This window comes from Chiloscyllium punctatum, chromosome 40, assembly GCF_047496795.1.
Source record: "Chiloscyllium punctatum isolate Juve2018m chromosome 40, sChiPun1.3, whole genome shotgun sequence".
Taxonomy (NCBI): Eukaryota; Metazoa; Chordata; class Chondrichthyes; order Orectolobiformes; family Hemiscylliidae; genus Chiloscyllium; species Chiloscyllium punctatum.
In genome coordinates, this window is record NC_092778.1 from 2,593,845 (window position 1) to 2,609,935 (window position 16,091).

Sequence of the window (16,091 nt, forward strand, 5' to 3'; positions counted from 1 at the left end):
CCTTCCATATTCTTTACTGAGGATTCTGGAAAGTTTGATTAATCATTTCCACATCTACTGATGTGAACTTTTCACAAATTTGAGAGCCTAAACTTTCACCATTCTAGAAGAAGATTTCTTCTGGCTTGAAGACTTCACAAACTAAATTGTTCTGCTGATGTGACTTTTTTTCTTAATCATCATCCTAGGAGAGAAACTAAACTTGCTTCTAAATTCAGCACTGATGTCTGTTGAACCTAATCCAGAAAAACTTGTTCATTCTAAATTCTTCAGATTGGAAACCAGAGCTCTTGGCCTACATGTTTACTCTTTCATAAATAAAACAGTATAAGTATTTTTCCATTAACACTACAGGAGTCTATTATCATCTGCTTTCTTTCAAAATGTTGGATTTAAAGAATATTCTGGAAGGGCTTGTTCTTTTTTAAAATAAAACCCTTCACAGAAGTACAAAACACCTGTCTGCAGTGATTTTGAAATCCAAACTCCAAAGATGATTGTGTGTGTGTATAAAAATTATACATCTTTCATCACACTAGCTGCAGTGTGAGGAGAGAGGAGGAAAACTGCATCAAAATTCAATGTATGTTGAAAGAGACAATATTTCTCTGTTATTCTTTGGAGCTATAAGCTGGTTAAAGGTTGTACTGTAATAGAGGGAAAACAAAGAGGGCTTTGCAACTCAACAAAAATCATATTCTTGAGCTGTGTGGTGCTATATTGCTTTTTGAAACAGTGATAGTATTTGAGACTGAGCAGCATTGAGAATCTTGAGTTCAGGAAGTTCTGTCTGACAAGAGCCCTCCGGTTGGTTCAGCTGCTGTGTGTTAAGCTGCAAGTTTCAGAGCAGCAGAGAGAAACTCCAAGAGTCTATAGATAGGAAACATCCATCTCTTCCCCCAACCCCATCTCAGAGAAGAAAAAACACAGAAAAAGACAAGAAAGTTTAAAAAGAGTTCTAAAACAAGAATGACCATCCTTTATGGATAAGTACATCATACAAGCTGTGAGAAAATTATTTTCCACCTTGTAGTCTGGACTTCTAATGGTCGGAACTTTGCTTACCCAGTCTAAAATCTTTTTCACTCGTTGTACATCTGTTAAATTTAGGGTGTAGGTTTGCTCGCTGAGCTGTAGGTTTGATATCCAGACGTTTCATTACCTGGCTAGGTAACATCATCAGTGGTGACCTCCAAGTGAAGTGAAACTGTTGTCTCCTGCTTTCTATTTATATGTTTGTCCTGGATAGGGTTCCTGGGGTTTGTGGTGATGTCATTGCCTGTTAGTTTTCTGAGAGGCTGATAGATGGTATCTAGATCTATGTGTTTGTTTATGGCGTTTTGGTTGGAGTGCCAGGCCCCTAGGAATTCTCTGGCATGTCTTTGCTTAGCCTGTCCCAGGATAGATGTGTTGTCCCAGTCGAAATGGTGGGTTTTTTTCATCCGTGTGTAGGGCTACGAGGGAGAGAGGGTCGTGTCTTTTTGTGGCTAGCTGATGTTTGTGTATCCTGGTGGCTAACTTTCTTCCTGTTTGTCCTACGTAGTGTTTGTGGCAGTCCTTGCATGGAATTTTGTAGATTATGTTGGTTTTGTCCATGGGTTGTACTGGGTCTTTTAAGTTTGTTAGTTTGAGAGTGTTGGTGGGTTTGTGTGCTACTAGGATTCCGAGGAGTCTTAGTAGTCTAGCTGTCAAACAGCCCTACCAACCATCAAACCAAAAATCTGGGTCTGCTACGTAGATGACACCTTTGTCATCTCAAAACGAAACAAGATAGAAGAGACATTTAACATCATCAACAACTCCCTCACAGGCATAAAGTTCACCAAGGAGGAAGAAACCGACAACAAACTCGCATTCCTGGACGTCACAGTCGAAAGAAAGGACAACTGAGAACTACAAACCTGCATATGCAGAAAACCGACAAACACTGACCAAATACTTAACTACACCACCAACCATTCCAACACACACAAACAAAGCTGTATCAGAACACTATTCCAACGAGCCACCCCACACTGCAGCACAGACAAACTTCGGAAAACAGAGGAGAACCACCTATACAAAGTATTCAAGAAGAACATATACTCAAAAAATACAGTCCACAGATTCTTCAAGAACAAACCACGACAAGCAGACCAAACACAGCCAGTAACCCTAACCACCTTACCATACATCAAAGAAGGTTCAGAAATGACAGCCAGACTACTAAAATCCCTCGAAATCCTAGTAGCACACAAACCCACCAACCCACCAACACTCTCAAACAAAAACTAACAAACTTAAAAGACCCAGTACAACTCATGGACAAAACCAACGTCATCTACAAAGTTCCATGCAAGGACTGCCGCAAACACTACGTAGGACAAATAGGAAGAAAGTTAGCCACCAGGATACACGAACATCAGCTAGCCACAAAAAGACACGACCTCTCTCTCGTAGCCCTACACATGGATGAAAAAAAAACCCACCATTTCGACTGGGACAACACAGCTATCCTGGGACAGGCTAAGCAAAGACATGCCAGAGAATTCCTAGAGGCCTGGCATTCCAACCACAACACCATTAACAAACACATAGATCTAGATACCAGCCAGAGAGGGGGTGAATTTGAGATTGAGCAACACCAAGAATCTTTCATGTTAAGGAAGTTCTTCCTTACGAGAGTACTGATTGTCTAGATTAGAGTGGTGCTGGAAAAGCACAGCAGGTCAGGCAGCCTCCGAGAAGCAGGAAAATCGATGTTTCAGGCAAAAGCCCTTCATCAGGAATACAGCCTGACCTACTGTGCTTTTCCAGCACCACTCTAATCTAGACTGTGGTTTCTAGCATCTGCAGTCCTTGTTTTTACAACAGTACTGATTGGTTTAATTGCAGTGTTAGGGTAACAGAAAAAAGCACCTGCAGACTGAACACACCCATGATTAGAGAAAGAATTCCGAGTTCAAGAAAAGGTCTAAATCTACTTTACATTACAAGAGCTGTTTTCTGTTCACAACAAAACCTGGCATTAATTTACTTTTGTCCTGACTAGCAGTCCAGCAAATTGGCCATTCTCATGGTCTCATTGGGATTCTATACATTTTGTGACACCTTGTCGAACAGCGAGGTCATTATTCTCGGCACACTCTTCCCAGTTAAGTTGTAAGTTAAGTACACAACTCTTGTTTCCCATATGATAGACATGGTCTACTTGATTTCCCTAATGTTCATATCTGATTGATGACCTTATATTTTTTTTAAATTGATTGGCCTGGTGTAGCTGTGTCGTGGAATATATTGGGCACTTGGTCAAAGAAGAAATAAAGCACCCATGAGGCTGTTGGGCCAAGACACTGGATGAAGTGGCAGATACATCAGAAGAGTCCTGGATATAGGTGGGCAAGAGTTAATTCAACAACCTAAAACATTAACTCAGTTTTTCAATCCACAGATGCTACCAACTCTTTCTGTCTAATACTTAACCATACCCCAGAATTTTGGAACTCTGACGTGCATAAACAATTTATCTGTATAAGGTTGACAGGTCTTTTCATAACTTCATTTTAATTAAATCTTGAACTTTCCTCCTTTAAAGAAAATAAACTCAACCTTGCCTCACATCCCACAATCTATCCTGAGATGTTGCTGGGTGTGGAAGGTTTGAGTTATAAAGAAAGGCTGGATAGGCTGGGACTTTTCCTACTAGAGATTAGGAGATTGAGAGGTGACCTTATTGAGGTTTATAAAATAATGAGAGGTACAGATAGGGTTAAGGGTTGGTTGTCTTTTTCTTAGGATAGGGGATTTCAAGACTGGGGGCATATTTTTAAGGTGAAAGGAGAAAGATTTTAAAAAGATGGGGTGGCAAATTTTTTACATAGAGCGTGGTTCACGTGGAGTGAACTTCCTGGGGAAGTGGTGGATGCAGCCACAGGTATAACATTTAAAAAGACATTTAGATAAGTACCAGCATAAGAAAGGTTTGGAGAGATATGGGGAGCTGGCTGGTAGAACTAATTTGGTTTGGGATTATGTTCGGCATGGACTGGTTGGACCGAAGGGTCTGTTTCCATACTGTATGCTCGAGTATCTGCTCGTTAGCAATTAAAGGGCTATTGTTTGATAGCTGTAACTGCAAGGATAACACCAGACAGGTTTTTTTGACAGTTAATGGGTGAGATGGTGATGGCAGTAATGTCACTGGATTAGTAATCAAGAGGCAGAAGGTAATGCATTGGTACACAGATTAGATTACTTACAGTGTGGAAACAGGCCCTTTGGCCCAACAAGTCCACACCTACCGCACCGAAGCGCAACCCACCCATACCCCTACATTTACCCCTTACCTACACTACGGGCTATTTAGCATGGCCAATTCACCTGACCTGCACATCTTTGGACTGTGGGAGGAAACCGGAGCACCCGGAGGAAACCCACGCAGACATGGGGAGAATGTGCAAACTCCACACAGTCGCCTGAGGCGGGAATTGAACAATGTTACCACAATATCTGGGGAGATTAAAAGTAAATTAAAGATAATTTAATCTAAAGCTGACCTCATCAATGATGAGCATGAAACTATCAATTGTTGTTAAAAACCCATTTTCTAATGACCTTTAGCAAAATATATCTGACCTCCTTATCTAGCCTGGCCTACAATGACTCCAGACACAGCAATGTAGTTGTCTCTTTAAATTGATCTAGCAAGTAATTCAAATGCCCATATCCCATAAAAGAATAAAGGAAATAAATGTTGCAGGTAAGAGTGATGGTATAATTCCACTTTTATTTGAGGTCAACCAGGTCACACAGTGAGGCGCCAATGATGGTCAGCAAAGTAACTTGGTACATGCCTTGAGTACACTGAAAATGAAACATCAGATTAAGGTAAAAAGATAAAATTCTCACACAAAACCACATGGCATTTTCATTCATAAACACATCCATTTGATGGAGAGTCTCTCTTATGCAGGACACAGTGATGCAACCCTTTCTGATATGAATGCCTCAGTGCTACAGTTAGCCACAGCAACTACAAATGCAACTGGGGGAAAAAGTCTGTCAGCAGGAAGATCCTGCAATAAAGCTGAGCATATGTGTGTCCATTCTGGACTCTGCTTCCTATCGCAAGTTTTATTTAATTCCTGAAACAATGATCCTGTAAAATGGGCAATTGCTGTATGCCAGGCACGCACTTTATTACCAAAATGAACAAGCTAAAGCACTGCTGGTAATATTTAAAAGGGAAACTTTACAATCTATACAATTTTAATATAATCTTTCTTGAAAAGTGTGACAGGTAATCTCAGATGAAACATACACTTTACATCATTTTGATTTGTCATACATTATTTTTGTCACAATCCAGTTAGTTTTGGTCATACTTAAGGCCGCTTTTTACAGATCTATCCTTCTATTTTTCAAAAGTAATTTAAAAATCCTAATATTTTTGTGATAAATGTCCCTGAAGTAATGGCTTACAAATATTGTTCATAAATAGATTAATATCTGATAAATAAGCTGTATTCTGGGGTAGAAAACATGCCGTTGTAGAGAATCTGTAAAAAAAGAAAATTCTGCATTTTTATTTACAGCAAGATAGGCAACTCTCAAGTCTTATTTACAACAGAGGCAGTCAGTCGTGAATTGCCCAAAAAGTACAAGTATGCTCATTGTGTACATGTAACAAGCTATCATACAATATGAAAACAGCACTCCATCATGGAGAATCCTGTACTTGTAATGGAAGTGAGCATGCCACATTTTGTTTAACTCTCTGGAGGAGTGTGGAAACATTCTTATTCAGGAACATGGGCTGAAGCATTGTAATATGCAATATCCCACTTTTATAACACTGGATTCTGGGAGATTTTAGCAGAGACTTTGGGGATTGTTATTTTCCATTCTACTTTTTTGTGGCTCTATTCACTTTTCCTCCCATACCTAGTATAGAAATGAAATAAAATCTCTGACCTTTCAAGAGATGAAACAGAATACAAGCTTCTCTTCAGGATTCCAATAGAGTTCAGAGGTGAGCTCCACGAGGTATCATTTATTAAATAAATGAGCAATCTAATGATACATACATTGTTTCTCTTTGCCGTGGTTGTTACTACAGGTCCCCATCACGAGAGCTGAAGAAGCACCAAGACAGCAACACTTCATGAATTTTTTTTTAAAAAGTCAACAACAATTTCATCATGTCCAGTGTCTCACTGGAAACCGCTCAGAACTACATTTGGAGTTTCTTGGATTTCAATCTTCAATTTAAAAAATACAATTTTAAATTTTAGCTCCTTTTGTACTGAGAACACGAGCTATGAGGGCCCTGAAGGTCTTTTAACTGAATCTGTTTCTGAATTTCTTTTTACTGCCACTCCTTAATGTTAGTTTCTCACAACTGCCTGCCTTGTGCCATTCTCCCCTCTTATACAGGCATTTCAGTTACCAGTACTTACTGCTACCTCAACAATTTAATACCCCTGGCAACCCTTGGTAAAGCAATGAATCTTAAATAAGGCAGAGTAACTGGAGCATTAGACTCAGCTCCATCTGTGGCAGGGTCCGTTTTTGGCATGAGGTAGTTATTTACAGAAATTAAGGAGGAGAGGTAGGAGAAAGTAAAGAATCAGACACAAAGTAACCAGGAGAAGGAGCTCCATTAATGGCCAGCAATAATCCAGTTTAGGTTGGTCAGATTCTGTTCAGCCCTGCTCTCATCATCAGCAGACAATCTGTGGTCACAGACCCACCACTATTCAGTAACTACATTACATGTTGATGCATTCCTTTGGGCACATGCACTAGATAACACTCAGCTGCAACATGAAGCAATTAGGTATCTCGGCACAGTCCACTGCAAAACGGCTTACACTTTGAATGATGCAAGAAGATCTTGAGCATGAGAGTTTCATTAATGTAACGTAATAGTGACATGTATCATTCTGTGGCTTGGAAACAATAAATGAAATGACCAGACATTGATTCCTGTTGTGAAGCAGTAACCACATGATGCAGTGTTCACGGTTCTGGCACCCGCTTTATTAATGATTTCCCCTTATTAGGGAACTGGGGAGGGCCTGTAAAAGCTCCTGTCATTCACCCACTACCACAGTCTGTATTTCCACATCTCCATCCTGAGTAGTAATCATATATTCATCAGTATGTTCGAGCATCTCAATACCATCTGCTGCCACCATAGTGACAGTATTGTGGCTGCTCTCTAGGCTGCCTTCCGCCAACAAGGCCTGTCCTTCCTCGATGCTGGATGCCAGTGTCATTGCAACCTGCTCAGTGAGACTATCGGGCGTTGCTATGGTGATTGCATCTGCTACTTCTTCATGGTTCTCTTCCATGGAAACATTTTGGACAATTATCTGATGGCCAGAGTTGGCCTGGTTCATGATTTGCTGCACAACTTTCATGATCTGACTGTCAACCTGAAAAGGAAGTTAAAATTGCTGAACATGAGACACATTGATGCCAGATATATCAATTGGAAACAGTTTAACAATGGGCAGTAAATATAAAGAATATAACTTCTCTAAATGTTTGGAGTCAACCACCAACCTGATGCTTAGAGCCTTGGATTAGAGTGCCCATATCACTGCTTCCAGCAACTTCAGCAGGAGCCTGGCAATGAAACACAGAAACAAAAGGAATATTACATATGATCGCAACCAGCTCAAATCACACACTTAGTACTAGTCCAGTGCAAATCACAACCACATCACTGCCTCAATGCAATTCACATGTACACAACTACAACAAAGATTACATGTACACAGCTACTCTCACACAGATTATATGTACAAAGATGACCTGCACACACAAATCTCATGCACACTAATATTCCACATATGCAACGCACATGTACACTAATAACCCAAGTTTAATTTTCTTTATGCTTCATGTGCATAGTCTGTTTACCATCCATACAGCCAGAGAACCATGCAGTTTAGTGGGAACACTGCAAGTAACCACAAGCAACTCAAATAAACCAGTAATTTGCTCACAATTCACATAACCACTAAGAACACAGATCACACATACTAACAACGCAGGCAGAAATCAGATGTTGATAATGCCCCACACAACAAATCATCCTTAGCTACACACAGGGGAGATAAATGGCTATACTACAATGCCATTCTTTAGAAGAGTGCTGATCTAAGTGTTTTTAAATATTGAGAATCCCCCAGGTACCTCAATAATATACTCCTGTGTATTGGCCACTACGGAGGAGAACTCCACCAGCACTGTATGGGGGTCATCAGTGATAATGGTTGCAGCAACATTGTCTGTGGACTTGTTATCTGTCGATGCCTGTTGTTCCAGCTCTTTGCATCCAACATGACAGCCACCTCCACAGAAAAGAGACTCACGTTAATTTACAGTAAATTATACTGAGCCCACCCTACCATTCAATTAAATCATGACAAATCTGTGTCTTAACTAGAATGCTATTAATCAAAGTATTTTTTGGAGGAAGAAATTTACCAAACCCCCTGTATGAAGAAGTGCTTCCTGACTGCATCTACAAATGGCCTGGCTCTAATGATAACCTTATGCCCAAATTGTTCTGCACTCCACAACCAAGAAATGGTTTCCTCTTACGTACCATATTGATTAACCTCATTTTAAAATACTTTATATCACCCTTTAATCTTCTAAGCTTAAAAGAAATACACAACAGGTTTGCAAGATGTCTCGATATTTTAACCTTTCCAGTTCTGAGATAACCCTGGTTAACCCATACTGCATTCTCTCCAAGGGGAAGTATTGGTGTGCTGCCTATAGTGAACACTGTACTCCAAATGGAGTCTACGCAGAGCAATTTTTAATGAAAGCTTTGATTTTTTTTGTATTTCAGTCCTGGAGACCATTTGTCATTTTATGTTTTGACTTTGCCCACTAGCTACCGGTGATTTCTGGACCTCATGAACCCTTCCTTTTTTAAAAAAGCTATTCATATGCAAAATATGGGCATCATCAGCTTGCCAGCATGTACTGCCCACCTCTAGTTGCCCTTGAGAAGGTGGTGGTGAGCTGTCTTCTTAAACTGCTGCAGTCAGTGTTCTGTTGGTTGACCCACAATGCCTTTAGGGAGAGACATCAGGATTTTGACCCAGTGACAGTTAAGGAACTACAATATAATTCCAAGTCAGGATGGTAGGTGGCTTGGAGAGAAAATGCACAGCAAACACATGCCATAACTCAGTGTACTACCAATTTCCATTTGCAACATTCTCCTGCAGTCTACACCATTTATTGTGCCACCTAGCTTTGTGTTGGCAGCAATCTTGGAGATATGGTTCTCTATTCTTTTATCCAAGTAAGTAATTTATAAAGGACAGTGAAAAGTTCAGCACGCAGGAGAGATTCCTGGTAGATATCATTAGTCACATCCTGCCAAATTAATCACATACCAATTATCCCTACCCTTTGTCTTCTATCTCCTAACCAGATTTCATCATATCACACACGGATGTTAAAGTTAAATAGCGCATATCTGATTTCAAAGAGGGTTGGTGTGGTTTACATGGACTCCAAAGGCATTTGGTAAATTGCCACATAACAGACTTGTCAGTAATGTTCAAGAATTAAAAGGGTCAGTGCCCACATGGAAAATAATTTTGCTAAATGAGAGGAAACAGACAGTGGTGGTGAACTTTACTTTTTGAAAATGAGCAAGGTATACTGTAGAGTTTGACAGGGGATTATACTAGGTTCACCACTTGGCTGGATCCATATTAATTATCTACACTTAGTCTTGCAGAGCACAATTTCTAAATTTGCAGATGATACAAAACTTGGAAGTAGAGTATACTGTGAGAACAATGATAGACTTCACAACAACACAAGCTGATGATATTAGCAGCCACATGGAAGATGAAATTTTACACAGAAAAGTGCAGAGGGATTAATTTCAGGAGAAAGAATAATAAAAGGCAACTCAAAATAAATTATATAATTTTGAAGTGGATGCAGTGTAAAGGGCCTATGGATACATATGCAGAAACCACTGAAGATGGCATGCAGTTTAAGAAAATGATTAATAGGACATGCAGAATTTTAGGATTACAAATAGAGGAATAGAATATAAGATCCAAGGAAATTATGGTGAACTTTTTAAAATACTGGTTTAACTTTAAATGAAATGTTACACTCAACTCTGGACATTGGAGAGGCTGCAGAGAAGATTTTCAAGAATGGTTGCGAGGATAGCAGACTTCAGTTATGGATTGGCAAAGTTGGGACTGTTCTCCTTAGACAGGCTGAGGAAATACTTGACAGAGCAGTACAATTCATCAACTTCACCAACACATTCCACCCTGACCTTAAATTTACCTGGACTATCTCTGACACCTCCCTCCCCTTCCTGGACCTCTCCATCTCCATTAAGATGACCCGACTTGACACTGACATTTTTTACAAACCCACCGACTCCCACAGCTACCTGGGTTACACCTCTTCCCGCCCTATCTCTTGCAAAAATGCCATCCCGTATTCCCAATTCCTCTGCCTCTGCCGTATCTGCTCCCAGGAGGACCAGTTCCACCACAGAACACACCAGATGGCCTCCTTCTTTAGAGACCGCAATTTCCCTTCCCACGTGGTTAAAGATACCCTCCAACACATCTCGTCCACATCCCGCACCTCTGCCCTCAGACCCCACCCCTCCAACCATAACAAGGACAGAACGCCCCTGGTGCTCACCTTCCACCCTACCAACCTTCGCATAAACTAAATCATCCGTCGACATTTCCGCCACCTCCAAACAGACCCCACCACCAGGGATATATTTCCCTCCCCACCCCTTTCCGCCTTCCACAAAGACCATTCGCTCCATGACTACCTGGTCAGGTCCACGCCCCCCTACAACCCACCCTCCCATTCTGGCACCTTCCCCTGCCACCGCAGGAACTGTAAAACTTGCACCCACACCTCCTCCCTCACCTCTATCCAAGGCCCTAAAGGAGCCTTCCACATCCATCAAAGTTTTACCTGCACATCTACCAATATCATTTATTGTATCCGTTGCTCCCGATTCGGTCTCCTCTACATTGGGGAGACTGGGCACCTCCTAGCAGAGCGCTTTAGGGAACATCTCCGGGACACCCGCACCAATCAACCCCACCTCCCCATGGCCCAACATTTCAACTCCCCCTCCCACTCTGCCGAGGACATGGAGGTCCTGGGCCTCCTTCACCGCCGCTCCCTCACCACCAGACGCCTGGAGGAAGAACGCATCTTCCACCTCGGAACACTTCAACCCCAGGGCATCAATGTGGACTTCAACAGTTTCCTCATTTCCCCTTCCCCCACCTCACCCTAGTTCCAAACTTCCAACTCAGCACTGTCCCCATGACTTGTCGAACCTGCCTATCTTCTTTTCCACCTATCCACTCCACCTTCCTCCTTGACCTATCACCTTCATCCCCTCCCCCACTCACCCATTGTACTCTATGCTACTCTCTCCCCACCCCCACCTTCCTCTAGCTTATCTCTCCACGCTTCAGGCTCACTGCCTTTATTTCTGATGAAGGGCTTTTGCCCGAAACGTCGATTTTACTGCTCCTCGGATGCTGTCTGAACCGCTGTGCTCTTCCAGCACCACTAATCCAGAACAAAATTATGTCAGTCTGGGTTGAGCAGACAGGGAGAAATTATTCTCAAAAGCACAGGAGTCAAGAACCAGACACCAATTTAAGGTGACTGACAAAAGAACCAGAAGTGACTTGAGGATTTCTTTTCTCTCAACAATACTTGGGATCTGGGATGCATTGGTTTGATGGTCACAAATCCTAATGTGCCTTTCATCAGGAAACTGGGTAATTATATGAAAAGATATAATATGGGGGAAGGTTGGAAGTGTGTATCGCTGAGTAGCTCTTACAGAGAACTGGCATGGATAAGACAGGCCAAATGGCGCCCTTCTATACTGCAATTATTGGCTGATACTATTTAACAAGACATTTCAGCAAAAACATTACATTTCCACCGTTTAAGCACTCTTCGGTTTCCTTCCAAAATCTGTTCAACCCCCCTCTCCTTTTCTGCTCTTTTAAGGTCTTCTTAAAACTACCTCGTTGACAAAACCTTCGGTGATTTATTCCAATATCTCCATACATCAAGTTTTGCCTGAGAATTCTCTGGTAAAGTATATTGAAATATTTTATGAATCAAAATGGCTATAAAAATACAAGTTTCTGTTATTAAAGTAGTGACAGGAACTTAAGACCAAGTAGGTGGGGCTGTTACTGGATTTTACAGAAGAAGAATGACAGTCAACACTACAGAAATACACTGCAGATTGTTAAACTCTAATCCTGCTCAGTGATACCTTCCTTCCTACCAAGTGCCCACCTGGCTTCGTACACACCTTTGGCACGTAAATGTCGATTAAGTGTCCCGTGTTCAGCAAAGCCTCGCCCACATTTGTAGCATGTGAATGGTTTCTCTCCTGTGTGGAGGCGCACGTGTCGGATGAGGGAACCCTTCTCTCGAAATGCCCGGGTACAGTAGTCACATGCAAATGGTTTGTCCTCAGAGTGTGTCCTCAAGTGAACTTGCTGTGCATTCTGTGAAGAGAAAAAATCACTTTAGAAATCCAACAGAAAACATCTTTCGCTTCGTTGCACCACTGAATATATATAGGAAAGAAATCAAATCTATATGGCACCCTTCAAAAACTTAGAACTCTAAAAATCTTAGGACATTCCAAAATACTGTACAACCAGTCAAGTACTTTTGAACTGCAGTATTATATGAAATTCACAGATAATTTATACAAACTCCAAATGACCAGATCACTTTTTTTTGAAAAATGATACCGATTGATGGATAAACATCCGTCAAGATACTGAGGATAAGCCATCTGCTGTTCTCTACTACAATGTCATCAAAACATAATCAGAACACAGAGTCAAAGCTACATTTGCAGTGCTGATAGGAACTGAGATACAATCAATTGCAATGAAATGTAAAGAGGGATGGCATCATTTTAATCCAAAAATAGAAAGGATTATAACCAAAGTAGAGGGGGAAGGGCAAGAAACTGAATACAGAGATGCAAGATTACAACTAGAAAGCTATGAGACATAGCCATGATCAGAACATATACAGATACAGTCAGATTGAAGGATGTATGGTATTATAACAGACAGCACCATATTAAAATTGCATGTTCAATAAAACTACAACCAATGTACAGAGGTGGGGCTGTTACTGGATTTTACAGAAGAAGAATGACAGTCAACATTACAGAAATACTCCTGTGATAAGACAGACTGACTGAGCTATCCATCTAATGGTAACTGAGACTGGACTAAAATCAAATGTGCAGGAAGGCAGATCTATTCCAATGCTGCACTCATTAAATCTGAGTGACTATGGTGTAAAAGATTTCTCAAATTCATTAACATGCTGTTTCTACATTACTAATAATTAGACTATTCATAATGATTATGGAAAGGTGGACGGACATTCAATCCTTCTCGGTGACTGCCCCATAGAAGTGTTCAACCTCCTTTAATGCCATCTAGCTACCACTTGAAAGATTTCAGAGTAAGTCACCTTTGATATCACATCCAGACGTTGAAACCTCTATTCCATACAGTTACCCTTACGCAAAATCAGAAGCAAATCATTTGAGCAGATAATATTCTCCGGTTCTCATATAAGGTGGGTGGATAGGGCCAAGTCTATTTTGAGTTCAGACAGCTGTGGTCAACCTCTTTGGTATTTATATAGGTGTTCATTGTTGTTCAGAGGATAGTGCGCACACTTCTGGGTCTGAAGCTTGTGATTTAAAGATCTAGTCCAGAGATACAGGCAAATACTTGCAGGACAGTACCAAAGGAGTGTTTCACTAACATGGATGTCAGCTTTTGGATAAAACATAAAAGATTTTATTGCCATTTTGAACAGCAGCAGAATTCACTCCAATGTCCTGGGTAACAGTCATCCTTTAATAACTATACTCTGTTTTAGTAACGTTAGTTAGCACATGACTGTTTTTGGGATTTTGCTCTGTTCAAATTGACTGCTCTGTTGTCTACATTACAAAAGTGACCGCACTTCAAAGGTACCTTACTAGCTGTGAAGGACATTCTGAATACTGAGAGTCACTATAAAAAAATGCAAATCTTTCTTCCTCTCAAGCAATGGCAGCCAATTGTGAAAATGTGTTGCCTATATTACTAATTCATAATATCAACTGGGCATACATAAAAAAAATCAAACACTGTAAAAGCAACTTTGCAAAAATGTTGCACTTGCAAAGAACAAAAGTCACTGGATCAAAATAGAGAGAGATCACATGACCCAGTTTGTGGGTGTAAAATATTTGGTTTTGAAAATACAAAAGTTGCCACAAACACAAAAGCCTTTGTCTTTCCTTTCTCCAGGACCTCTGCAAAGTTTGAGCTGAAAACTCACCAGAAGACCTCATTACCACAAACTGAGGGTTCTTAAAGGAGTCCTTTGAAGTTACAAGGAGAATTCAAAAAGCCATAACTGATCCAGAAAAATCCAAGCTTGTGTGGAAAATGACTGATTGCAGAACAGCATTCAGGACTTGGTCAAAGTACTCTAAAGATAACTCTCTGCAGAGCTCTATGTTTTTTTGTAGCTTAGATATGTTATATGTGTGTGTGTCTTATCTTTCAAGGACAGTAGCATCTTCTTAAACCTTTTATTAATAGTTTTTGCATCCCCGCCTAAGTTTTTGTTTGTAATAATTTATTTGTTAACCTGGCTGTCTTGTCTCTGACACCGACCAAATACAATGTAATATGTATAACTGACTATGCCACTTCCCTTGATAAATTCAAATTTTGGTGTGGTCAGTTGAAGACTGCAACAAGTAATCAATCCACCCCTCCTAACTGGTTCATAAGTGTCATGGTACTGGTTATAGGTTTATCCTCCCATCATGTTATTTCTCTGACCTTAGTTTTGTATCTTTTGCCACATTTTGGGCATGAATACGGCCGATCGTCTGAATGCGCTCTCATGTGTTCCTTTACGTGGGCGATGCTCTTGTAGAGTTTGCCACATTCCCCACATTTGAAACGCCGCTCATTATAGTGTGATTCTAGGTGTTTCTTCAGAATGTAGGCCGTCATAAACTCCTTTTCACACAGTTCGCACCTGTGGGGTTTGTAACCTAGAAAAACACATCAGGTTTAACAAACTTCCAGGAGTACACTGCAGAGCCCAGTAATGGAGGCAGCAGATATTTGGGCTCTCCCCCCACACCTATTACTCATGGTCACAGCAGAAAGCCAACCTCAAAAGCATACCCACATCTCCATGAACTGAAACTGGGAACCATCAATGTGATTGTATGCTTTGAGATTAATCCCCTTTTTACAACCATGTTAAATTTGCCCCATGTATCCTGAAAGGCAATTTGTTCCACTGTACCTTCTATATAGTGCAGGATCATTGACCTATCTTTATATATTCTCTTTCTGTTCCAAAAGAAATTACCGTTGATCTAAAAAGAGGGGTCTATTTGGCTACTCTGCAATCTGTACAGTTCCCCAATTCCAGCTTCTTGCACCTCCCCAGTTTCCTATGTTGCACCATTGCCTTTTAGCCACCCTGGTCCTAAAATCTAGAAATTCCTTCCTAAGTGTGCCTGCCTCTCTCCCTTGTCTGTTAAAAGCATTCTCTTTGACAAGCCGTTCTAATATATTTTAATGTGACTCGGTGTTGTACACTGACTGATAATTGTTCCTGTGAAGTGTGTTAAGGCATTTTACCATGTTAAAGGTGCAATGTAAATGCAAGTTGCTGTTGAGGTGAGAAAGGAATGATAAACCTCATCAATGTTAATAAACAATTGAGTACAAGAGGCAGTAACTAGAGTGTCTGGTTTCTGTGCCTTTTGTACTTACCCAAATGTGCCTTAATATGCAGACGCAGGTAGCTGGATCCTCGGAACACTCGACCACAGTGAGGGCATTGGAAGGTTTTGCAGTTGTTCTCACTTTTTGAGTTTGCCTAATAATGTACATTTAAAATAAAATTTAAATGGAAACAAAATGTCATAAAACATACTAAACCATCAGGTCCATCCCACAGCCCATTTTCTGGACAAG

The 16,091-nt window shown here is 40.7% G+C and overlaps 1 protein-coding gene across 2 annotated transcripts in view; it reads right to left on the reverse strand.

Annotated features, from left to right (window-relative positions):
- Positions 1-4,732: 4,732 nt before the first annotated feature.
- Positions 4,733-16,091, reverse strand: part of e4f1 (E4F transcription factor 1) — a 39,765-nt gene continuing 28,406 nt past the window's right edge. For both annotated transcript variants that reach the window (XM_072559167.1, XM_072559166.1), the window contains 6 exons: positions 15,888-15,993; positions 14,934-15,151; positions 12,365-12,563; positions 8,185-8,342; positions 7,549-7,611; positions 4,733-7,418 (listed from right to left, as the gene is read on the reverse strand). In XM_072559167.1, coding sequence (XP_072415268.1) covers positions 7,074-7,418; positions 7,549-7,611; positions 8,185-8,342; positions 12,365-12,563; positions 14,934-15,151; positions 15,888-15,993 — 1,089 coding nt within the window. In that variant the 3' untranslated portion in view covers positions 4,733-7,073. The remainder of the gene's footprint in view (positions 7,419-7,548; positions 7,612-8,184; positions 8,343-12,364; positions 12,564-14,933; positions 15,152-15,887; positions 15,994-16,091) is intronic.